Source organism: Ictalurus punctatus, chromosome 28 (assembly GCF_001660625.3).
Source record: "Ictalurus punctatus breed USDA103 chromosome 28, Coco_2.0, whole genome shotgun sequence".
Taxonomy (NCBI): Eukaryota; Metazoa; Chordata; class Actinopteri; order Siluriformes; family Ictaluridae; genus Ictalurus; species Ictalurus punctatus.
This window is the reverse complement of record NC_030443.2, coordinates 15581042-15606884: the sequence shown is the minus strand read 5'-3', so window position 1 is coordinate 15606884 and position 25843 is coordinate 15581042. Positions and strand designations below refer to the sequence as shown.

General features: G+C 38.5%; 1 protein-coding gene across 2 annotated transcripts in view; it reads right to left on the bottom strand.

Annotated features, from left to right (window-relative positions):
- Positions 1-25843, bottom strand: part of npr2 (natriuretic peptide receptor 2) — a 45960-nt gene that overhangs the window by 14642 nt on the left and 5475 nt on the right. The window contains exons 2-12 of one of the 2 annotated variants that reach the window (XM_047152023.1): positions 21362-21549; positions 20009-20122; positions 19254-19389; positions 18174-18265; positions 14836-14953; positions 13514-13598; positions 9661-9781; positions 7483-7557; positions 3113-3199; positions 1613-1717; positions 394-465 (exon numbers count right to left, since the gene is read on the bottom strand). In XM_047152023.1, the coding sequence (XP_047007979.1) occupies positions 394-465; positions 1613-1717; positions 3113-3199; positions 7483-7557; positions 9661-9781; positions 13514-13598; positions 14836-14953; positions 18174-18265; positions 19254-19389; positions 20009-20122; positions 21362-21549 (1193 nt within the window). The remainder of the gene's footprint in view (positions 1-393; positions 466-1612; positions 1718-3112; positions 3200-7482; positions 7558-9660; positions 9782-13513; positions 13599-14835; positions 14954-18173; positions 18266-19253; positions 19390-20008; positions 20123-21361; positions 21550-25843) is intronic. The other variant, XM_017459987.3, reaches the window with a different exon arrangement.

The following is a 25843-nucleotide window of genomic DNA, read 5'->3' as shown; positions in this document are numbered from 1 at the left end:
TCTCCCCTCCCCCCCAGTATTCTCCCTATGTTGGCTGATTACTTAAGTCATCTATATGCAAACCACCGTTTTCACTGAAAGCCTGGGTTTTTGTGTGTCTCGGCTTCCAAAAAGAAGGGAAGAATTTGCACTAAATTACTTTTCTACCCGACTTTCAAAAGTACCATTATTCGATCTCTTTTCGATCAATAATGGGGCTCCTTTGACACACGTAAATCACCAAGGCAACACAAAGCCAATGGCTAGTCTGGGTATTACGACTATTAAAATCCTTTCAGCTTAACCAATTATTTACTGCATGAATTCGGTTTCTTCTGGGAATATGTGTTGTTGAGAAAGCTATTAAGTAGTGCATCGTTTTGATAAGGGTGAATGCATTGGCAAATTGCAAACCTTGACAATGTCATTGATCAGTGAGAAGCGGAACATCCAGTCCAGATTGATGCTCTCATTTTCCAAAATGTCCTGCAAGAACAAAACTGAAATCAATGGTGTGGACATCCAAACAAAGACCTTTGAGTCATTTATGTCCTTAATGAGAATCTGAATTGGATTACGGTGGTTCATTGTGGAATGAAGGTGTATGCAAGTAATGAAATTGTATGCAAGCAATGAAAAGTATTTGCTAAACCAATAAGGTCTATCTGCACGGCTTTAAGACCATACATGGAAGTCTTCAGGTAGCAAGAAGAAAGTCACTAGTATTCATAATCGTACATACTTTCTACAGATTATATTATTACCCTGACAGGATTTCAGACAGGATTTTAAGCCATAATCACAAATGTTATCATTTACTGCTAACGCTAGACATCTAGCTAACATTTGCTAACCTGACAGGATTTTGAAATTATATTCCTAAATGTTAAGAACTCTTACTGCTAATATCAGCGATTACTGCTAATTACAGCTCATATAAGCTTAGCTGACATAATCTCTAACAGGATTCTAGGTCATATCAATAAATGTAAGAATTTTCAATGCTACCCAAGCTAGGTAACATTTGCTAACCAGACAGGATTTCTGACAGGATGTTAGGTCATATTCATAAATGTTAATAACCTTCAGCACTAACGTTAGTCAGTTAGCTAACATAAGACAGGATTTCTAGGTCATGTTAGAAAATGGTATCATTTTTACTGCCAATGTTAGCCACAACAAATATTAGCTAGCTGTCTGGCTAAGCTGTGAAAGTGCTAACGTTATTGAATATGATCTAACGATCCTGTCAGAAATCCTGATAGTCACCTGGCTAATATTAGTAGTATTAACATTTATAAAACTTAGTCAATTACATTCACAAACTGCTATAGCTAACATGAGCTAACCTCACAGGATTAAATACTACATAAGAGCCAAAAAAGCAGCACAACACCCGAAGACAGAAGTCTTTAACCAGTTATTTAATTAAAAAATGATCAAATTCAAAATCATTTAAATTACCACACAAATGAAAGGCTAAAAATACAATACATTGAAATGTTTTCCATATAGTTATACATTCACATATTCTAGCATCTTGTGAATGATGTGAAAATTGATATACAAATATCTCAAATTTAGCAAACAGACAAGAAATGTGTACAATAGTGTCAAGAAAGCAGTTATTTACCTGTAAGCTACCCCTGGGGCAATACTCAGTCACGATGCAGACGTTTGGAGGATCAATACAGGCACCAATAAACCTGGTGAGGTGGTTGAACTGGACGTCTCTCATCTATAACCAACAGCGTACAAGCACTTTCAGTGATTTGTTTTTCAGGGATAATTCTACATAGAGCCCAGTACACAAATTAGGACAAGACAAATGGGAATAAATACAGGTTATTCAAATATTGTTTTGTTCTCAGCTGATACGATCTCAGCAACCTCGAAACCCTGTGTTTTCAAAGGTGCACTGACGAAAAGCATCTCTTCACCGTCCCCAGGCTAAGGACAGTTATCATAGCCTTTGACCTACATAATCACCTCCCTGTTGGGGAGCTACATAATATTCCCCCTGCTGAAACTTTACTACTTCTTCCCTATCGTGTTTTCGCCAATCAAACCTGTGCAATCCTGCACACACCGCTATTAAATCCTGGAGGTGCATAGTGCAGAGAGCAGTATGAAATAAAGTTCTTGGACCCCTTATGATTGCTGCACTGATTTAGTTTAAAACCACCGTCCAGCTTTTCAAATAGTAGGCCCATTAGTCAAACGTGTACGCTTGTAGTTATTTATTTTAATAATGGAACATTTTCCATTATTAATGAAATATTATAAACATCATCGTTTGTATAATTTATATCAATAATAATTTTCTGAAGAAGCCTTGAGGAACCTTTTTGTTTTGTAATACTCTAAGCAATATCGCAGATGACATGACTCACCACTGTTGTGTCACAAAAATAAATAATAAAATTGCAGGCTCCCACAGATGGGGGTCACTATACCCTACTTTGAGAGACGTGTGTAGAACATATTGCTTAGTGCCTGCCATTAGCTGCAGTCTTCTTTTGGCTCGTTCAATTTTGAGAGAAAAAACAACAACAACAATGGAGCTGTTATCTATGTTTGCACTGTAGCAACGATGATGTGTCTGAAATATGAAAGTGTTAGATCATATACAGATGGTGGACAGTATAGGACATGCAGTTCGGATGCTGACGTAGTCGTGTGCTGTTTCTGGAGCAGATTGCTGGGAAATTTCTTTTAATTTTTTTTTTTTTTTTTTTTTTTTTTTTTTTTTTAAATATTTTTACTTAAGGCCTTTTTCCAGTACTTTCACAGAGACTGCTGGCTATTTTTCAGCTCTTTGAAACACAGTGTCCAGCATTTCTCCCTCTTTTTCCACGGCCTCAGGCTGTTCTCCACCCCCTTCCCCAACAACTTCCCCCACCACACACACACACACACACACACACACACACACACACACACACACACACACACACATACACCTTATAATGTGGATGTGAAAGGGGAATATGTTTTTTTTACCACACAGGACACAGTGCACTGAGGTTACTGAGTGGTCGTAAACAGCAAGATAACACACACTTTACCCATACACACACACATTCACGCGCATGCTCTCACACACACATACTCACACACCGAATAAACAAACCTCTTGCCTTACATGCTTCAGTTCAAACAGCACTTGTCTTGTCAACTCGATCCTCTTGTTCACGTGCTTGATTGCCACCAGGTTTCCCTGTGAGAGGTCAAAAAAATAAATCAGAAACGTGTTAGTGTTCATGTGGGTTGAGAAAGAAACTCAAGCGGTATTATTCATTATTCATTCAAGAAAGCATCATGGAATCCTCAAGATAAATATATAGATTTTTTCACAATTTTTAGTCCTACTCCAAAGCTAATTTAATGCAGCATTCAGTGGAAATAGTAAGGCATGCCAAGTGTAAAACCTGTTTTTAGTCAGCAGCAAAAAATACGTACATTTTTTTTGGCTGTACAAATTCAAGCGTCTTCGAGAAAAGTCACCGCTTTGGAGTCATTGTCAAACACATTTGCAATCAAATATGAGTGTGTCGCAACGACAGATAGCTAACAGTAGGTTTGTGACTAACCGCCCACCCCTCCGAACCCCCCACACAGTGCTGGAAAAAAGTATTTGATCCCCTGCTGATTTTGTACGTTTGCCCACTGACAAAGAAATGATCAGTCTATAATTTTAATGGTAGATTTATTTGAACAGTGAGAGACAGAATAAAAACAAGAAAATCCAGAAAAACGCATGTAAAAAAATGTTATAAATTGATTTGCATTTTAATGAGGGAAATAAGTATTTGACCCCCTCTCAATCAGAAAGATTTCTGGCTCCCAGGTGTCTTTTATACAGGTAACGAGCTGAGATTAGGAGCACACTGTTAAATGGGAGTGCTCCTAATCTCAGCTTGTTACCTGTATAAAAGACACCTGTCCACAGAAGCAATCAATCAGATTCCAAACTCTCCACCATGGCCAAGACCAAAGAGCTCTCCAAGGTTGTCCGGGACAAGATTGTAGACCTGCACAAGTCTGGAATGGGCTACAAGACCTTTGCTAAGCAGCTTGGTGAGAAGGGGACAACAGTTGGTGCGATTATTCGCAAATGGAAGAAACACAAAAGAACTGTCAATCTCCCTCGGCCTGGGGCTCCATGCAAGATCTCACCTCATGGAGTTGGAATGATCATGAGAACAGTGAGGAATCAGCCCAGAACTACACGGGAGGATCTTGTCAATGATCTCAAGGCAGCTGGGACCATAGTCACCAAGAAAACAATTGGTAACACACTACACCGTGAAGGACTGAAATCCTGCAGCGCGCGCAAGGTCCGCTGCTCAAGAAAGCACATATACATGCCCGTCTGAAGTTTGCCAATGAACATCTGAATGATTCAGAGGACAACTGGGTGAAAGTGTTGTGGTCAGATGAGACCAAAATGGAGCTCTTTGGCATCAACTCAACTCGCCGTGTGGAGGAGGAGGAATGCTGCCTATGACCCCAAGAACACCATCCCCACCGTCAAACATGGAGGTGGAAACATTATGCTTTGGGGGTGTTTTTCTGCTAAGGGGACAGGACAACTTCACCGCATCAATGGGATGATGGACGGGGCCATGTACCGTCAAATCTTGGGTGAAAACCTCCTTCCCTCAGCCAGGGCATTGAAAATGGGTCGTGGATGGGTATTCCAGCATGACAATGACCCAAAACACACGGCCAAGGCAACAAAGGCGTGGCTCAAGAAGAAGCACATTAAGGTCCTGGAGTGGCCTAGCCAGTCTCCAGACCTTAATCCCATAGAAAATCTGTGGAGGGAACTGAAGGTTCGAGTTGCCAAACGTCAGCCTCGAAACCTTAATGCCTTGGAGAAGATCTGCAAAGAGGAGTGGGACAAAATCCCTCCTGAGATGTGTGCAAACCTGGTGGCCAACTACAAGAAACGTCTGACCTCTGTGATTGCCAACAAGGGTTTTGCCACCAAGTACTAAGTCATGTTTTGCAGAGGGGTCAAATACTTATTTCCCTCATTAAAATGCAAATCAATTTATAACATGCGTTTTTCTGGATTTTTGTTGTTGTTATTCTGTCTCTCACTGTTCAAATAAATCTACCATTAAAATTATAGACTGATCATTTCTTTGTCAGTGGGCAAACGTACAAAATCAGCAGGGGATCAAATACTTTTTTCCCTCACTGTATATTACCCAGTGAGTGCAATAGTTTGCATCCCAAATAGAACAAAGGACTGAAAATGAAACACTTTGTGCAGTGGTGGCTCAACACTTAATGGGTTACTGAACAGATGGTCGAGGTCAAGCATAGCCAATCTGCCACTGTTGGGCCCTTGAGCAAGCCCCTTAACCCTATCTGCTCCAGGGGCGCTGTATCATGACCCCAACTTCCTAACAAGCTGGGATATGCGAAAAAAAGAATTTCACTGTTCTTTAATGTGACAAATAAATGCTTCTTCATCTAATGTGAAAAGATAGTTTAGATAGAGCCTAAACCATGAAGTCAGAGTTTTGCTATCAACCTCTCACTCTCTAGCCCTGATAGATTTAGTTACAAAGTTAGCAATAAAATATAATAATATAGTTACAGAATACAAATAATTACATATTAATATTAATTCATAAGGAAAATCTAGAATGCAATTAAAAGAACGCGCTTTTAACCTCGCATTAACCTCGACATATCTGTCGCTTTGTGTTACATGCGATAATGAAGGAACAACTGTGTAACGTGACACACTCGTTTTTTAAATGGCTATAAATGATATTTTATTTCAGAGTGTGAACAGGTTGACATTTAAGTCCATGTAAATTTGAATTTAAGATTCAGTGTAATTTCAGACAAATGAAGATTTATTATTTTTTTTTCAAGGACAAGCAGAAATTCTGATTAAGGAAAAATGCTTGTATATAGATACGAGTGGAAAGCAAAATACGAGAAGTCAAAATAAACCCCTTTTTTTTTTTGGCTGAAAGACAATTTGTCTGGCAAAGATGTAAGGTTTCTGGAACTATTACAGCTCTGTCCTCGATCACTCTGTAAAATGAGTTTGTCTAAAGAGTTTATACAATGGCTGAATTATCCTTACATGTCATTTAAGCTGCACTTTTCCTTAATGAGCCTCTGTGAGATGTGTGAGCTTTCAGAGCGCTGGACGTTCATTAGGGTTAAGGTGTGCAACTCTTACGTACCGTTTATTGTATGCATGATGTAACTGGAATGAACAGAACTGTTAACAGAAGGGCAATTGTTCCACCTCTGAAAATGGTCTCAAATTGCTTCTGAGTAAATGCACATTCACCTCCAGGGCTCTTTGCTGTTATTGCTGGTGTACTGACATCACTAATCCGTTCATTTAGTACAACAAACACAGAGCAGTTAGCAGTCGCGCCAACACACAGCAATGGTGCAATATAATGCGATCACAGAGTAATATAGTGACTGTCTGTCTGGATCTCTCTCTCTCTCTCTCTCTCCTTATATATATACACACACATATATCAGGATGGGGGCTAAGGAATCAGGATATATATGTCCTGATTTCTTAGCCCCTATCCTGATTTCTTTTCCTTCTGTGTATATCTCATACTTAATCATTTAAATCTTCAAACGAAATACAACATAAAACAAATTCAACCTGAGTAAACACACAATACCTAAAACTTAAACCTTAAACTTAAAATCTGGTTGTGCCACCTTTAGCAGCAATAACTGCAACCAAACGCTTCCGATAACTGGAGATCAGTCTTTCACTTACTTCTAGGACTAGGATTTACTCCTATGCTATCATTGTTTTGCTGCATAATCCAGTTGCGCTTGATTTTCAACTTACAGACTGAAGACTGGACATTCTCCTTTAGGATTTTCTGGTAGAGAGCAGAATTCATGTTTCCCTCAATTATTGCAAGTTGCCCAGACCCTTAAGCAGCGACGCATCCCCACACAATCACACTGCCACCACCAGACTTCCCAGACTGATATATTTCAATCAGCGTCTTCCTCATCATTTCTGGAATTTCTTAAGACTTTTTAACCAGCTTCATGCTGTTGAAAAAGTTCTATTGAATTGTTGATTTGATTGAACCGGGATTGCAGTAATCCGGCCCGGTTGCTGGTTGCGTGTAGTCCAGCTGAATGAATGCAGTTTCATAGATTTGGGGAATTAGTCACTATGGGGTATTGGATTTTGTATTGGATAACTTTTTTGCTTGTGTTTACTCAGGTTGCCTTCATTTTATCTTAGATTTTGTTTTAATTTGTGAAATATACATAAGAAAAAAACAGAAGAAAAATACTTTTTCACATCAATATATATATATATATATATATATATATATATATATATATATATATATACCTCCTCCACTCACTCTCTCTCTCTCTCTCTCTCTCTTTCTCTCTCCTGTGAGTATGTACGTGTGTGTGGGTGTGTAGAAAAGCGGAGGTAAGGAAAATGTCAGAAGAACTCAGTCTCACCTTAAAATAGCCTGTTTTTGCAAACAGCTGATGTTTTCCATGCGCTGTGATCAAGGAGCCATAGCTGGAACCCCTCTGTAAAGAGCACAGAGGACACAACGTTAGCAGCCTTTCAAATCAATGCTGCCGTCTGTAACACGTAAACACGCAGAACTGATTCAGCTTCAGATAAACCAGCATAGTGTGGGATTACAACGTTATATTTAGCAAGACCAATTTGTGGGATTGGTCTGTTACTCGGTCTGTAAGGGTTGGTCAGAGTATACAGAGTGTATTGTGTTGCGAAGAAGGGTTATATACACCTGACCATCACACCCATATGTGTTTCTTCTCCAAACTGGTATCACACAGTTTGAAGTACACAATTTTCTAGGATGTTTTGTATGATGTAACTTTCCTGGAACTAAGGAGCCTAAACATGTTCCAGCATGACAATGTCCCTGTGCATATAGCGAGCTCCATGAAGACATAGTTTGCGAAGTTTGGAGTGGAAGAACTTGAGTGGTTCCTGCTGATCACATAGCCTGAATATTAGACACGCCATTGTATCCATGGTTTTATTTTAACCTTGAAAACTAGTCAAGACTTTAGCACTACGCCTAGATGGTGCAACAGGTATTAATTCCACAGAAGACTTAAGACGCGTTTTTACGTCCAGCCTAGTCTTTCAACCAGGTGTATGTCCACCTGGTGCAACCAGCCTCAGGGTTGGTCTGATAATTAAGGATTCCTAAAAGGTTTCTACTTGGAACCCTTTTTGACAGGAAAACCCTCTGTTGTAGGGCTCAACATGGAAACTTTAAAGGTTTCACCCAGAGGGACAACAAAAGAAATTTTGAAATGTTTTAATTTTCGAATTAGGTATGGATGCACCAACACTTCGGCCACCAAAAAACGTGTCATTTTTGGAAATTTTGTGGGCAGAAAGAGTAAAGATGCAAACATCTTGACACAAAAATGTTTACTGTTACAGGTTACAACCTGAAAGCCTGACATCTTGGTCAATAAGCAGATCATATGCATATACTTATATTTTTATTTGTATAATATTATAATATCACATTATGTTTTATTACTTGGTTTTGTGGAGTAATGTCCTACTTACAGGACATATTTGGCAAATAATTCGATTCCATTTTTTCAGTTAAGCACTGACTTTTCATTTTAAAGCATTAAGAAAACGTAATTTAACTACTCACATTTATGCCCCAGTAAAATGAGCTCATTAATAAACTTTTTTTTTTTTTTTTAAATCCTGCACGAGGTTTCAGCTGTGAATTTGAATTCAGGTGCATCACTCCTTCCAGTGCTTCACATTAATTGTACGTTATACAACCACATTATTTTCATGCATACACTGATCCACATTCGAACACAAAATATGTCACATGGAGCAAATTTCCAGCTGAAATGAAACAGAATGAATAAAATGACACTTAAACCTAACATGGACTGGCTCATACTTTCAGTAAAATGAGGTAGGACAGATTGGAAAGCAGTGCCAATATCAGTATTACAGCTTGGAAAATTCATTAAAAACATATGCACCATATATATATATATAAATAAACATATATTTATATATGCCCAACAACTGTAATGAAGCCCCACTGTGTGTGAGTGTGTGTGTGAGTGTGTGTGTGCTACGACACAGTATAGTAGACATTAAGCGTTTCCGAATCCTACAGAGAGTTTAGAAAGCATTAAAGCTATTTTGGATCATTAAGCAATCATACTAATGTCAGAATCAGTGAGTCATTTTAGCGTACAACAAAACTATTGAGAACGAGACAGCCAGTCATGACTCAGGCGTCTCAGGAGTTTTAAAAATGACCGTGTGTACAGTAGAGCCTGTCAAGTGTGGATGTTAGCTGCTAAATTGGCTGGCACTTTCACTAAAATAAGCTATGTTTATAATTTTAAACGGCGGTTGTAAATCCCCAAAAATGGGGCTTTTAAGTAGTTCTAACAGCAGCCAAGTTCTAAAAAAACAACAACCAAGTGGCGTGTGGACAAACTTGGAGTAAGATGTTAGCCCTACTTATTGTAGTTATAAAACCAGGACTAAGAAAGTTGTCAAAATGGACGGCATGGGATACAGGCTGAGTCCAGCTGGGAAAGGAATCAGCGCTAAACCGCCCACCAGATATGAGGATAAAGGAGTGGAATGAAAGATACCTGGGAAAGAGTGAGGCGGCTGCCAGCGCGCCTGTGGTATTTGTTGGGGCTTTCAAACTGCAGATCCTCCCATCGAATTCTCCACAGCATTCCAGCCAGCTCCTTCTCCAACTTCAGCTTCCTGAAGAGTGCAACACAGTGACAAAAACCTTCTGCTTTTATTGTATTGACAGATGATTTTATCCAAACGACTCATAACTGAGGAAGCTGAAAAGTAACAGGCTTGCTCCCAGATCCAACTATGTCTCTTATGGAACTTGAAGTCACAACCAGAGGTGCCAGGTTTGCAGTTTTCCCACAGAACTGGGCCACTTTAGGTAATATAGAGTTCTTGTTTTTTTTTAAAGGAAACAATAAATACAAAGTACTGTTATGTGTAAATGAGGTTATGATGGATAAGCACAGGGATCTTCAACAGGCGGAAGATATTTTAACGGTCCATACCCGAGTACATACCGAGCTGAAAAACATATGAGACAAATACCAAATAAACACGAACCAGCTCGGCTTCTGCAGCCGAACCTCTGAAGGCAGATCATCAGAGTCATTAGGTCAGGAGGACAGAGTTTTAACAGACTTTCATAGATTTTTTTTTTTCCACTTTAAGTACCCTCTCTGGTCTGGCTAGCGAACTGACAGCTTGGCTTGTTTAAACAAAATCCGACGACGAAAACAGGATGTTTAAAGTCTAACAGACACAAAAGTATGCTGAATCAACTTCAAAATAGATGGGTCTCATCTGTTCCGAGTCTGTAGCGGTAGTCAAACCTGGTCACATGAAACACCATTATATTGCCTTATTTATAGCCATCAACGAATCATTAATGGTTAAGTATTAAAAGATAGCTGATGCTGCCATTCAGTCATGTTAGAAGCTTATGATTCTTCGCAAATATGAGTTGAGCATGCCTGGATTAACAGAGCTTCGCATTAGATTTCAGCGAAAGGACTGTTTAGGAAAACGGCTTGTTTTTAATAACGACTCGATAAAATGTACTTTATATTACGATATACACTAACCGGAATCTGAGGCTACACTGGGCACTGAAAGTGAGCAGGTGAAGATTAGACAAACATTCATCCATCCACTTTCCATTCCACTTATCCTACCGAGGGTACTTGGGGTACAAGGCAAGGGACACACCGGATTGGGTGCCAAAACATCACAGGGCACAAACACACACATATTCACATGCTACATTCACATACAATTTGGGAATGCCAATCAGACTACAGCGCATGTCTTTGGACTGGGGGAGGAAACCGAACTACCCGGATGAGTGCTATGGCACCAGCAACCATAGCACAATCACCGATGACACATTTTTTCTGATTTTCGATGTGAACATTAACTGAAGTTCTGATTAATCGTCAGAGCCATTTCAGGGTCACGGCTTTTCTCTCCTGTTATTTTTGACCATGAGTAAACTTGGATGTCCACTCCGCCATGTGCATAAACACGTGGACACTTCCCAAATGGATCGACACAGCTGGAGCTGCTCTCTCCGGACCTGCTTTTTCCCCAGCAAGCTCGGACGAACCGAAATCGCTCATCCTGACATTAACACGGACATCGCCTTGGTAGGATTTCAAAACGAGACGGTTTGTTGTTCAGCCAGAGAAAGAGAGAGAATGAGCGAAAGAGAGATGGAGAGAAAAGAGCAAAGCTCACACATTCCAATCTAAAAGGTGCAAAACACTTCCAGATGTCGAGGCTGGGATACTGCAGCGTTTGCATTTCAACTGGGGTTTTTTTAACTCCCCTTTGTAGCCACCCTGGTCTGCCCCAAAAGACCCACCGTTATTTGTTTTTCTAGGCTGGAACAAGGGAAAAACCTTGGCAGGGGTTTAATAGTTAAAAAAAAAAAAAAAAAAAAAAAAAAAAAAAAAAAAAAGATTCCAAATAGAATTTATTTAGGGGTTCATCAAATTAAAATGCCCTCATCATTATTATTAGTAGTAGTATTATTATTATTGAGACAGTAAAACTGTCAGCTCTTTCATTAACATAGATCACATGGGTGCTGAGAGCTGTATTTATCTCAGTAGGAACTAAAAATACTTCATGCATAGTATGCAATTCCCCCCTTAAATCCCCAGCTTATTATTTAGTAACTACAGCAAAACAAATAGGAAGGGTCTGTAGTTATGACACTAAATCATAACTTGGGTGATTCAAATTTGTTGAAAATAAAATGCAAAATCAAGCCAATGTTTTGGGAAGCGAGTCTCCATAAGGCTTATCCTTGATTCAGACACCCACATAGATAGACACATGCTCTTCTTTTCTATTTAAAGGTACTCGGTTTACTGCTATTAGCAGGTCTGGGTGCAAAGGGAAGCATTCCACACTCGACTTATTGTTTCATGAATCCCATATGTGAATACCTTCAGTACCCCCCGACTCCTCCTTCCCAAATAGCCCACTCTCGCACCATTAAACCGCTCACATTGCCTTCCTGCAAAACTTCACCTCACACCATTGACTTATCAGCGTGATCTTATTCCTAATTATACATCTTTAACATAATGGATTTTGTCTGGACAAAACAACAAACTCACGCTGTAAGCATTTTTTTTTTTTGAGTAAAAGAGAAGACGAGCGATGGCGAAACTGAGAAGGATAGGAATGCGAACACTGAAGCACACAACAGTGAGGTTTAAAACAACACTGAATGTATAAAAGAAATCAATCGGTCCACAGATAATACAAATCAATATCGTATCATATGATAAAATAACTGTACAACAATTGTCACTGAGACAAATTACTCAACGATATACCACTCATAGTATAAGCAATATAATCATGTACAGCCATACACAGACTTTTAGACTATAAGCAAAGGGTAAACGTTACGCAAAATTTGGCCCCCAAAAGTCATCTGCAACAGGTTTTAGCAAGAACAGCCAGGTTACAACTCCACAAAATAGCACGATTATACAACAACACAAAGAAATTTCATTATAAAGTTGAACTCATTGAGCACTAACCTTTATATGTATATATGTGTATAACCTTTATATGTATATGTGTGTGTGTATAACCTTTATATGTATATGTGTGTGTGTGTATAACCTTTATATCTATATGTGCGTGTATAACCTTTATATGTATATGTATAACCTTTATATGTATATGTATATGTGTGTATAACCTTTATATGTATATGTATGTGTATAACCTTTATATGTTGTGTGATGAACCATTATCAGCTCATATAATTAAAGCAATTAAGCAATAACTGTGACAGACTTAACTCCTGAAAGCAGTTGTGTGTGTGTGTGTGTGTGTGTGTATAGTAGTACATTCTAACTTCTGAAAAACCCTAATGATAGATTTATAAGAAGTTCAGGAAAGGCTTTTCCAACCTAAAATTACAATATTTAGAGTATTATCCATGAACATAAATATTTATCTCACAGTGACAACACTTAAATGCATTTAAATGTAATCCATCAGTCCACAGTAATACTTCTTGTTTAGTTTTCACTGATACTTTCCCAGCTACTTGTTTTAGAGAACACAACTTATTTATGGATCACGATCACAAGAAGAAAAAAAAAAAACAACCTTGTCCACATATGAATGCTAAGGCTGGGAGTTCTGATGTGAAATTGATGCAGATTAGATGTATTTTCTCTACGCCAGAATGCTGTTAGTGTTTATACATTCCAGCCCTGAACTATTTAGACTCTCCACATCTCCACGTAAAATTTGTAAATCTTGTAAATCCTGGGACCTACAGGACCTCTGAATAAAATCTTTCCTAGGATTCCCATTTAAAAAAAAAAAAAATGTATTAATGAAAAGAAACCTGCAAAATTGACTAATTCAAAGCCATAAACGTACCTGTAAATGAGAAAGCTTGACATTCCAAAAATGATGAGGGCAAGACCGGAGCCCACAGCAACAATTCCGAGGACAGGAATCTGGTCTGGAAAATGAAAGCAATATTTACACTTCAAACTATCTATCAAACATAATAAAGTGAAGAATGTTAAACAGCCACGGGCAAAAGAATTTACATTTGAAACCTCAGTGGAAACCTGTGTGAGATGATTCGGTCTGAATCTTTCGTTTGTGATTCAATTTGAATCGCTGTATCGATTCAGTTCAATTAAATCATACAAATGCAATTATAAATTAAATAAAATTATTTCCTTTGGATTTCTATAGCCTAATGTATGAGGTTTTTTTTTTTTTACTCCGTATGACCATTTGTTACTTTTGAAACATAATAGTATGAAAAAATTTCTTCCATAATAGTATCATGAAAAAAGTGGCATGTATTTACAATTTTTTACTGGTTTTTTTTTTTTTTTGCCATTTACTTATATTTACCTTTCACTCTTAATCATTTAAGCCTATCAAAAAATGTGTTTGCTTAACCGTTTTGACTAAATGTCACAGATCAGTAAATAAAAACAAATCTAAAATATTAAAATATGAGATAAAGGTATGCAATTACTTCTGATATTTTGATAGCGCTTCTGCTAATACTTAGACTGTCCATAGTTGTGTAAGATTATGGGCTCATGTTTAAATACATTCACATACTTTTCAAACTGAAGCAATTAAAAGCTGAATGCAATGTTTTTAAAGTGAAATGTTCTAAAAGTTTTAAAGTACTGATAACATTTTTTGAAAGAACAACCCCCCCCCCCCCCCCCCCCCCCCCCCGGCCCAACCCTAATCTCTTACATGCCTGATACTCTGTTCACAGTTTAAGATTTTCTCAAATAGTCAGGTATGAATTTGCTGCCACGGCGGTTTCAGTGACTCATACACAACAGACTACACAACTGCCAAAAATCTGGTGAATTGGGAAAACGCTCAATCACTTGCAAAATTCCTCTAAACAAAAAGTCAAAACGACAAATTAAAACCTTGGCAATTTAAATAATGTTATGCCTGGTCCAACAGTTTATTAACAAAAGTTGAAAGGGCCCACCCTGTCGAGGTACTGCACAAGAACAGCTGAACCGTGAGGTGATTCGTATCTAAAAAAAAAAAAATTATACACACCTGGAAATCTTCTGTTTTGTGATGTTTTTAACTATACCCATATAGGATACCATTAACTGTATGTCTACTTCCTAGGAGATATGCTTATGCTGCAAATCACTAAAAGAAAATGTGGGGTTTTTTTTAAATCATGCATTTCGCCTTACCTTCACACGAGACCAGACATCGAGGCTCATCGAGTGGTGGGCAGCCCTTTGGCCACTGAATCCTCTCTGTAGCCGACCACATAATTTCCTTATTGGTTCCGTTATAGTGACCAACAATCTATGTAGAAAAAGAGTTTATTCTAGTATGTAAGGCAACCGTTAAATTCAAATATGGCTGACATATTCTCTTACTTAATGTATGCTCTATAAATATATATCAGTTCAATGCAAGATCAATACACACTGCTTTTGATCAAGCTGAAGTTGGAGGAAAGCTTTCAGTCCTTCGAAACGGTAGTACGCATGGAATATTTCAAAGAGACTTCGTTCAAAGAAAGTTGGATCAGAAATATATTTATGGTCATGACTGTTCATTCAATACAATACAATAAACGCTTTCACACCTTTTTTGCATAGCTAATCCACTGACGGGCATGTTTTTGGGAGGTCAGAACCCCGAGGAAATCAACTCCGACACTGAGATGCATGTGAAACTCCACACAGACAGCCAAGCCCAAGCTAAGGGTAAAAAATCTGGAACCCAGGAACTGAGAGGCAAAAAACAACTACTGAAACTTCCCATGGGAATCATATTGGCATCCCTGAGTTACTGTATACAGCCTGTTCTATATAGCCTGCCATGAAAGATACCCAGATTCACATGAAGCACCCAGAGCACCCAAATAAAATTCCTATAAAACCAATTAAATAATAATAATAATAATAATAATACAGTCAAATAAAGTCCATACGAGACTCCCACTACATATAACTCACATAAGAGATTAGAATGTAATCTACATATCACATAATGACTAAGACATAAAACCCCAGAGAAATAAAGCCATAGTCTAATGGGTAGTCCATAAATATCCAATAAGGACTCTAGAGAAACAGATCATATTCCAATCGCTAATCCATAAATATACAATAAGGACTCTATAGAAATACATATTCCGATGAATAACCCATTTGATTACCCAATGTACTATGAACTCACATTGAATCCCATTTCATACATGGAACTACAATTGAATACCTAATTTAAAAAGAAAATCATAAGAATCCTATTGGAATTTTGAATAAGGGATTATTTGCCACCATTTAAAATCTGGCATTAGAGAGTTTAATAGCTGATCTGTTGCACTGAAAAATGAAGAGTTTTTAGATCTGCATCTTCAGTGGCAAATGCACTTGGGGATGATTATTGCTGAAATGATAATATAAAACAAGTGTAATGTTCAAGGTATACGGGGTAACTATGGTAACAGGGTACAGAGGTGGGGAAAAAACTCTAACAATATAGCCAGTTGCAATACCTGTGTTTCAGGTTGGAAACTCAGTGTGCAGCAGGTCTGTTAAAGGGATTCAGTCTAGACCGCTACAGTCCTTGTCCAAGAACATAAATCAAGCATTCTTGACCCACCTAACCTGTTGTTTTTCTATGAAGGTTCTCTTGGATTTTCTTCCCTGCCTATACAGACATGTCTTTCACAGCCTTACCAATTAATTTACTGAAGAACTGGATTGAGCAAAAAATAATGATCAATGTCTGCAATCAACATTACTAATAGGTCACACATGCTTTTTATTTATCCTGTTTATCTTCAAGGAAACACCAATAAAAAAGGAACACCTACACATTTAGCTGAAGTTTAATCACCAACGGTGTAAATAAACTCCACCGTTTATTCGAGCTGCACTAAAAGACAAACACGAACCGTATGAGCTGCTTAACACCCGCTGCAAAAGAAAAGCGTTCAGTCTAAAAGAATTTTCTTTTAGAAGAATGTCTACACAATTCATCAAAATTGTAACTACACAATTCATCCAAGGTTAGGTGTGCTGCAAATGGTCACATGGTGTGTGATGTAGCCCAAGTTACTCCCTCACTACTGATATTCACTATTGTTGTGTTTCATAGGCAGGAAAAACAAGAAGAAATCAGACCATGTTTTATGGTGGTTCGTTTGGAGAACACATTCACAAACCAAAGACAGAGCAGCAACTTCAAAAACACAACAGCAAAGCCAAAACGATGACATCAAATTCGGGAACACGGCAGCAAAAGCAAAACACAACAGCAAAACCAAAGACAGAGCAGCAAAATAAAATCAAAACAGCGAAAAGACACAACAGAAATGCCAAAGACAAAACAGCAAAACCAAAGACACAACAGAAATGCCCAAAACACAACAGCTAACTAAAAACAAAAGAACAAACGACTTACTCGTTGCTGATTGGCTGCAGCACGTGTACGAGATATGAGCCTAAATTAATCTACTGACACTTTTATTTGTGCTTATTTTTATCAAGGTCATTCATATCATGTTATTTTAGATACGCGGACAAATCTGAACGGCATTAATATGAGAATGTGAAAGCTGAAAAGCTGCCTAAAGGAGGCCGGGTTATTCCTCGCTATAATAACATCAGTGCCAGGCTAACTACATAAAAGACTGAAAAAGTGCAGTTCTTTTTTTTTTTTTTGTTAGTTTTTCCGCCCCTCATTCTCCAACTCCAATTTCTGTTTTGAGTTCATTTTTATGCGTTTTTGGTTTTTGCTCTTGCATTTCAAAATTTCCTACTGTGTTTTTCGGTTTGTGTTTTGCACTTTGTGAGCAACTATTAAAAAAAACAAACAAATGGATTGTACTAAGAACTCCCGTTAAACTCCCAAGTACTCCATAGAAGTCCAATTGGATATGCGATTAAAATTTTATGGGACTTTTTTTATATACTTTTTATTCCACGCCACTTTATATGCTCGTTTTTTTGCGATATACTTTATAACAACAAGAAATCACATTGTTGATTATTGTCATAGCTGTTACATGAAAAGTCAATCAAATCTAGAGTTGAGTGGAGAAATTTGTGCGCCCTTACAACACAATGAAAAATACCAGGACGTTTAGTGTGCATGTCCTTATAGCATAAATGCTAAGCTATCAATAGTGAAAAGGAAAAAAGTTCAAATGTTTACATCTTCTTTTCTGAATGGGAAATAAATATGCACTAATGACTTCTATGACGAGCATTTTCCTCCACAAACACAATTTTGGAATTCTGTTTTTTTTTTTTGTTTTTTTTGTGAAAGAAAATACAGGTACATTTCCACTTTTTTCCATTCAAAAGCCGATGGGGATGTAAACTCTTGCATGAGACTGTATTAACTGGAACCACATACTGTGTAGTTCCAGTCGTCTCGTTAAACTAATGCTGAAAATACGCAACGTGATCTTTTACCCAAATGCACTGCTGATGTTTATCCAAAAAAGGTCTGTGCTGGCTTTTATCAATATTAACGATAGGGACATGGATTTATTTGCTGAACTTACCCCATACTGTCCAGTTTCCTGCTTGGTCATGGCCCAGAGGGTGAAGTCTGTGAACCTGGCGTTTTTATCTGTACTAATGAGGCCTGTCACTCCTGAAACACAGATTACATTAAATCATGAGGTAAATTTAGCAATTTAGTCTGGGCAATGCCATATTCACACTCTATGGACAATCTGGAAATGCCAATCAGCCTAAAACACATGTGTTTGGACTGGCGGATGAAACCGGAGTAGCCAGAGGAAACCCCCGGAGCAGGGGGAGAACATGCAGACCCCCAACCCCAGAGGTGCGAAACAAACGTGCTAACCACTAAACCACCATGGCCCGCTATTCTGAGCAATTATTTATTTATTTTTTCAACTCCGATGGGACTGTTTTACATTTCAATCCAAACTTTTTTATCCAAACAATAGCTAAAACCCCGTAAAGAAGGTATCTCGTTATTCTGTTATCAATTTTTAAAGCTATTATTCGGGAACTGCAGTAAAACTAATAGAAAATAAATGCGGTTACATATTAAGAGTTAAGAGTTAAGAGGGAGAAATGGAAACCTGGGAGATTAAAAAGTTGTAAATGAATAATCTTTTGAGTATTGATGTAAGTTTCACAACAGTCAAAAGGGCATGTCGGTTTACATTCTGTTCTGTTAAGCCTTCATCTGTCCAAATAAGCTGGCAAAACGCATCAGTAACTAGCACATGAACGTTGAATTGTTCCTTTAATGGACTTTTTCTGCTCTGAGATGCTGATTCTTGACAGGAAATACAACCACTAAGCTATCTCTCCAGCCTGACCCTGTACTCTGTGTTATGCCTGGCTCGGTACGCTTTTGGCACGAAGCAAGTCGGAGAAAGTTCATGTCTCAACTCTGTTCCTATGACAAGTTTCGGCAGATGGGCTGCGAATTAGAAACACATTTTCGGCACGTTTGTTGATGCTGGCCGGGACGGGCTCTCACATCTCAATCACGGTCCTCTCTACGTAGAGCCTCTCTCTACACTTGTTTGCATCTAGAGAGCAATCGCTCAGATAAAACATGACATTTCAAGTCTGTGCAGTGTAATCGAAGCCGGACGTACCCCAGATCCTGCGGTTCTGCATCCTCGCGATGACACCGACACCATCGTTCTGAGACACTCCGTCTGCTAAAGCCTCACTCAGGGCCTTCGCATAGAGCGTAAAGCCGTCATGGAAACACCCGGCAATGAAATCCATCTGAAACAGGGAGGAAAAAACATCAACAACAACAAAAATCAGTCTTACATTCCGATTTTGCATGCTATGTCAATATTATAAGTATAAAGTAATGATTTGAAGGATGGTGTCAAGTAACAAAGATATCCTGAATAGCTTCATTCTCAAATGCAAGGTTGGATGGGTTTTTTTTTTTTTTTTGGTATTTGCATGCCTTGAGGCCATATTTTCAGTATGAACAGTTCTTGGGTTTCAGCCGCTTTGTCTGCTATATTTATCCCTGAGCACAGCTGATTCCGGAAAATGAGCCTGACACGAGGAAGCCAGACTCTTGTTTCCACGGTTTGTAGGTGTCATATCTGATCAGCGACTGCATGCGGCGGCTGGATAAAGAGCAGCACGCTTCACTGAGAGCTACAGAAAACACGCCGGACCTCCAACGGCCTTCACATGACTAGACTTGGACTGAACTTCTCATTGATTCTGTTTATCCTGAATGGCTTCCTGGCAATTTCAAGGTCACCGAGTGACCTTGAAACCATGAAAAGTGAAACGACATGAAACGGTGCTCATATTTGCTTCATTGTTTATTTAGTGCTGTTCCGATTAACCAGGGAATTGAAAGATGAAGCGCGCTTACCAAAGACGGTTCCAACTGAATGTTAAAGTCCCGCGTTGTTCTCTTGTGGAGTTCGGTGCGGAAAGCTGTGTACTCTGGATTGTCTGGCTCCCGGTACGTTATAACGAATACCGACTAGAAAAGGAAAGACAGCTGAAGTTAAATAAAAAAACGAACACCAGCGATATGAACTTTGGGAACGTTCCAGCAGAGTCAAAAATACATTAGTATTGTAGAAAGAGATACAAAAAGCACTACTTTAAACAGTTTATACCACGTTGCTGTGGAGTTTTCCGATCCGATTAGTCAGAGCAGTGACAGCGGGAACTAACTTGGCTCAAGGACTTTCCACAACATTAAATATAACTATGAAGGGTTAAAAAACACGAGGTGTAATAAATTTTAAACTGTAATTGTTTCTTTCTAAGCGTCCTCCTTTCTTTTCCTCAGTCTCCTCCTTTCTCCTGTTTTCTCTATCCTTATTTCTCTGCCTCGTTTGATCTTTCTTTCTTTTCCTGCTTGTCTTTCTCCTTTACTTTATCCATTCTTTTTTATTTTTCCTGAAGTTGTTTGTTTGTTCTTGCTAACTAGCCTTTTCTTTCTTTCTCTTCATCCTTTCTTTCTCTGTCTCTCCGTATTTTTCTTCCTTCCTTCCTTCCTTTGCTTTTTCTCATTCGTTTTCTCCTCCTTTTTTCTTCTTTTTTCAATGTACTGTATTTATTTACTTTTCTTGCTGACTACCCTTTTCTTTTTCTCTCCATCCTGTCTTTCTCGCTCTCTTCATTTTTCTCTCTTTCTCTCTATCTTCGTCATTTCCATGTTCTCTTTCCCTCTTCGCGTTTGCCTTCCTTTTACTTTTCCTTTTTTTTTTTTTTCAATTTTCCGTCCGCTTCTCTCGTCCTTTCTTTCTCTTGCATGATCAGTCTTCCTCCATCGTTCCTTTTCATTCATCTTCCCACCTTCCTTTTGTCGGTTTGATTCGTCCGTTCTCGTTTTCCCCGCGCTTTTCCTTTCTCTTCCTCTTCATTTCGCTTCCTTTCTCTTTTTCTTTTCTCGCTTTCGCTGCTCTTGTATTTGTGTACTCTCGCGTTCCCGCTTTTTTTCTTTCTTTCTCTTTACTTTTCATTTCCTTCCCTCTTTCTGAATACCACCAACACACACACACACACAGTGAAATAGTTTAGCATATTATGAAATTTGACACATATTTGAGTACGCTGAGCTACATTTTCCAGAAGTTCGCTTTCCATTTTGTATGACTTGAGCAAGGCAATCAAGCTAAAAAGAAAATTAACTGTACATCTGCTGATAAGTTATTATATTATATTAATTATTCTATAAGTTAAATGTATATTAAGATCTCTGCAGGTTTACCTGAAAGAGCTTGACTGGATCCTTCCACTGCACAGCTGAGCTCTGCCACGGCTGGTGCACATCATCACTGATGCTCTCACCAAACGCATCCAGGTAGAAGATGGCATAGTCTTCTGGGTTCTTCACCTCCTCCTCAAAACTGTGCATGATTTTAAAGAACGTCTGAAGAGGTCCGCAGATGTACACGACTGGGGGAAGACGAGAAGCGTTGTACAGAGAGGACTCAGAACTCTAGCACTACTTACGGCAGTTTTTTTTTTTTTTTTTACTTACATTTCTTTTTAGTAACTATTTCAAAATGTAATGTTAATATGTTTAGTACTTGAACTTAGCCTGTGTTAATAGATATTAAAATGTGGATGGCTTTGGACATATTCAGTTTAACATTTTAAAGAATTGAGACACAGACTGTTCATCAGGTGTTCGATCCCTACATAGTACAAGTGTCCTACATAGACTTCATAACAGAATGGAACGTAGCCTTTACGCCTTTTGGAAAATGTCACTGCACACATTTGGCTTTTAAACGGAATGATAGGAAATCATCGATAGCATGTGGATATCGAAACAGTTCACCTAAGCACACCACGTGATATTGTATTCATTCAAACACACCCGTTTTGAACATTTTCACCACTATGCACCACCTGCAAAAGTATTTAAGATCACAACCCTACGCCTTCTTCTGTTTTCCCCGCCGTATCTCATTTAAGATTTGAAGTACGACCCTAATGTGGATTATCACCATCCAGCTAAGACTCTTTAAAGTTACATACAGAGCTCAAAATGGGTTTCTGGGTCAAAATCAACTCAAAACGAAGAAGCAGGTCACATATGCATGCCTACACTGTTTTTCCCCCTGCTGTCGGATTTATAGGCATTATTTCCATTAGTGGGCTGGACTCCCAGTTTGCAGCCATTTCTTCAAATGTTAGCGCAAAAAAGTCGGGCCCCAGTCCACCACTCAAACCCGAAAGCCTCCAGTCTATGCAGGCTGACTCATGCCAAGACGTCCCGCTGTCTCCTGGATGTCCACCAACATAAATTCACAAAGAAAGGCAAGGTAAACCTTCGCAAGAATGAATGGAGATGGTTCACTTATTGTCAATTAAACACACATGCCCACAGCGCCATTCAGGCTTAAAAGCTGAGGTTCATTGTTTGTGCGTGTGTATGTGTGTGTGTGTGTGTGTGTCTGTTGTGTGAGAGAGAGAGTGAAAGGGAGAGAGACTCTTTCCTAATGGAATTCTTGGACTGTGCAGTTGGACTCACATGCAGACATGCACGCAGACACATACACACCCACTGAAACTAAAAAACACAGCTACACTTCACACCTTCTCTTATTCAACTACTTGACATTTGCTTTCAAAATGTTTCCAATTCTCTCTAAGGCAAACCATTCAAACAGTGTTGCCTCTCGAGAGTTTGCCTTCTGTTATAATTTGAATACAGTGTTGACATCGCATGGTGTTTGGGGCGGGTTTAATTCAATACAATGGCGAGAAATTCCATTAAAAATTACATTGCTGTAGTTTTCAGTTTAAATACGGCAAAAAAAAAAAAAAAAACACAAAAAAAAAAAAAAAAAAAAGAATAACACAAAATGGCCATAAATATCTGGAAGCATTACCTTTCCAGTGAGTCATTGGTCCTCAAAGGTAAACCAGCAGGCGAGAAAAAACAGCTGTGACAATATGCGCTTCAGGGTCAAGCCGGTTTTCGGCAGACAGAAATGAATGGAATGCCAAGACCAGAAAAGCTGAACAAGCCCTGACAGTCATTACCTCGCCGTGACCCAGAAACATTACAACAACATTAAGTATTACTCTATACGCAACATTACAATGGGATTTGTGTGAGAAAATTCAGCTCTCTTAGGTTTTTAATAAAAATGGCAAGTTAGGGTTAGATTTTTTTTTTTTTAAACCAGAGGTCCGGCATTGAATTTTTTATGATGTGACACTCCACAGTAGTGGTTAATGGCTCACATGAAAGTAGACATTCAGAGCTTTGCCATTTTCCCTGAGATTTTCCTTTTTCTTACGTAGCCTACTAGGTTTAAATGTTATACGTTTATTGTGGCAGTTGTATACAGTGTTTTGTGCTATCCGTTTCGATCTCTGTACCAAAGTTATTGAGGGATGTGTCACACCCCTCCCTTTTCCCATCGCCCTGCTCACCAGCTGCTGAACACAGTCACGATACTCTACACACAGAAACCCAACAGTGTCCTGACTAACCTTATAACAGACTTGCAGTGATCAAATAATTAATTTATTTATACTGATTGAAAATGTCCGATACGTCAATTTCCATTCCACCGGCGAATGCTAGAAAGGATTAAATCATTCAAGACTCTGGATGACCAGATGCTGAGTGAGTTTAAACTCAAAAGTACCATTGTAGACCTCCAGAGCGAAACCCTTAACCCCCGAACCGCTCAGCTATATAGTTTCAAAAATATTTGTGCCATGACCATGACCATTTCTATCTCTAAACAAATGGGCCAAAGGTCAGTTAGAACACAGATCTCAATAGTAATGGATAAATATTGCAGCTAAGAGGATCCAAAAGTCATTCAGAGGTGTTCATTTCAGGGTGTTTATGTAGAGAGCAAACTTCGGAACACTATTTTTTTTCTTCTACTATCTGGTTATTTTTTGCTACTGAAGGAATCTCTGGGAAAACGAACACACTATATGCCTTGTTGCTAAAAATGAAATGTGTTTGTTTTTCATTTTCTCTGAAGGGGGCGCAAACTTTCTCACAAAAGTCTCACTTTTGTTTTAAATCGTTTTGACTACCCTGGTTAATAAACTGTATTCAAGCTAATAAAGTTTCACTTCAATTCAGCTAGCTTTATATCAACTCACACACACACACACACACACACACACACACACACACACACACACACACACACACACTAAATACTTATAACCATTTTCTATATGAGACATGGAAGAAATGGTCGTTAGTAATTGCCACAGGATTTGTTATGCTAATCGGTGCTATGAAGTGAGCAGAAAGTGACCTTAGCATTACAACAACTGCAAGCAATTAGCCATAAAAAAAAAAACCCTTTAAAATGTTCATGTTTCTGAACTGGACTAGTTAAAAGCCAGAATAATCATGGCACAATAGGGCTGTTATGAAACACAGCTCAGCGCTTGACTAAATATTATCAGACCACCACTTTGTGGTGATGCTATCATTGCTCTCGCTGCTGTGCTAATTGCGTATGTTTTGGCATTTAAACAGGCTACAAGGAACAGACTGAGAGATACAATAGGTTCCTTACTTCAGAGCTTCTCTGGGAGTAAAAATAGAGAGAGAGAGAGAGAGAGAGAGAGAGAGAGAGAGAGAGAGAGAGAGAGAGAGAGAGAGAAAGAAAAGATGTCCTATTTCTCCTTTGTTTTGTTTGTCATCATATCAGAATGTTTGGCCTAAAATTAATGAACAATCTTGACCGACCAAGCAGCAAGTACTGGCTAGCTACTAGCATGAAGAGCGTTCATTTTTAATTAGAATAAAGCAAAATATCTACAAAACTCTCTTTGAAAAAAGATACCTTATGTATACACCTTCTATAGCGACAAGAAACACACAAAAAGCTCTAAAAATATTTGGATTTTATTGGGATTTCCTGTAAGTGCTTGCTGTACTGCTAATACGCATCACCACATGTTTTTGTTTTTAATAGCAAGTTGGAGGCTATAAAAAATCTCAAAGAACTGAATTTCTGCCATATGTCTTATGAAAATGTTATTTTATCGAATGGACCCTAAGGGAATTTTGTGCTCTGAAAGGCTGCAATCTGGGAAATACCTATAAATGTTAAAAAAATAAATAAATAAATCATGTGAAATGGTACAATAACCAGTGAATACAGTTCATGTTGGCTCTCACTGTCAAAATAAATAAATAAATACATACATACATCACTGCAATAATAGACTATGATCTTTTTCTAAGCGGACACATGAAGAGACGCTGGCCTTTGCACTGATAATAATGAGCACCCTGCAGCAGGACCAGCAGAAGATTTCTCAGGTTAAAAATAGACATATCAGTGTAGGCTTTTGAAAAACATGCTGCTGCTTTCCCCGCTCCAACAATCACAGAAACGCATGTATTTCTGTAAGACTTCCAAGAAAAATGACCATGAGATGGTGCAGTAATAAAGATGAGAGACAGCCGGACATGCCGTACCGATCTTACGTTAAACGAGGACGCTATAAGAGGTTGACATGGATGCACGTTGCCATGGTAGTAAGAACAGCTCGTGCCTACACGCTGGATTGGAATTGCTGTGAACCATTTTTTGAGTGTTGTATATAATGCAGTGAATCCCAGAGCATTATTAACCTGTCGGATTCCACGCTTGTTCTACTGAGAGCAGGATTATACATCATCATTCAAATTTTGACATTGGATCCTGGAGCATTCATCTTCAAGAATATTATACCACAGCGTTGT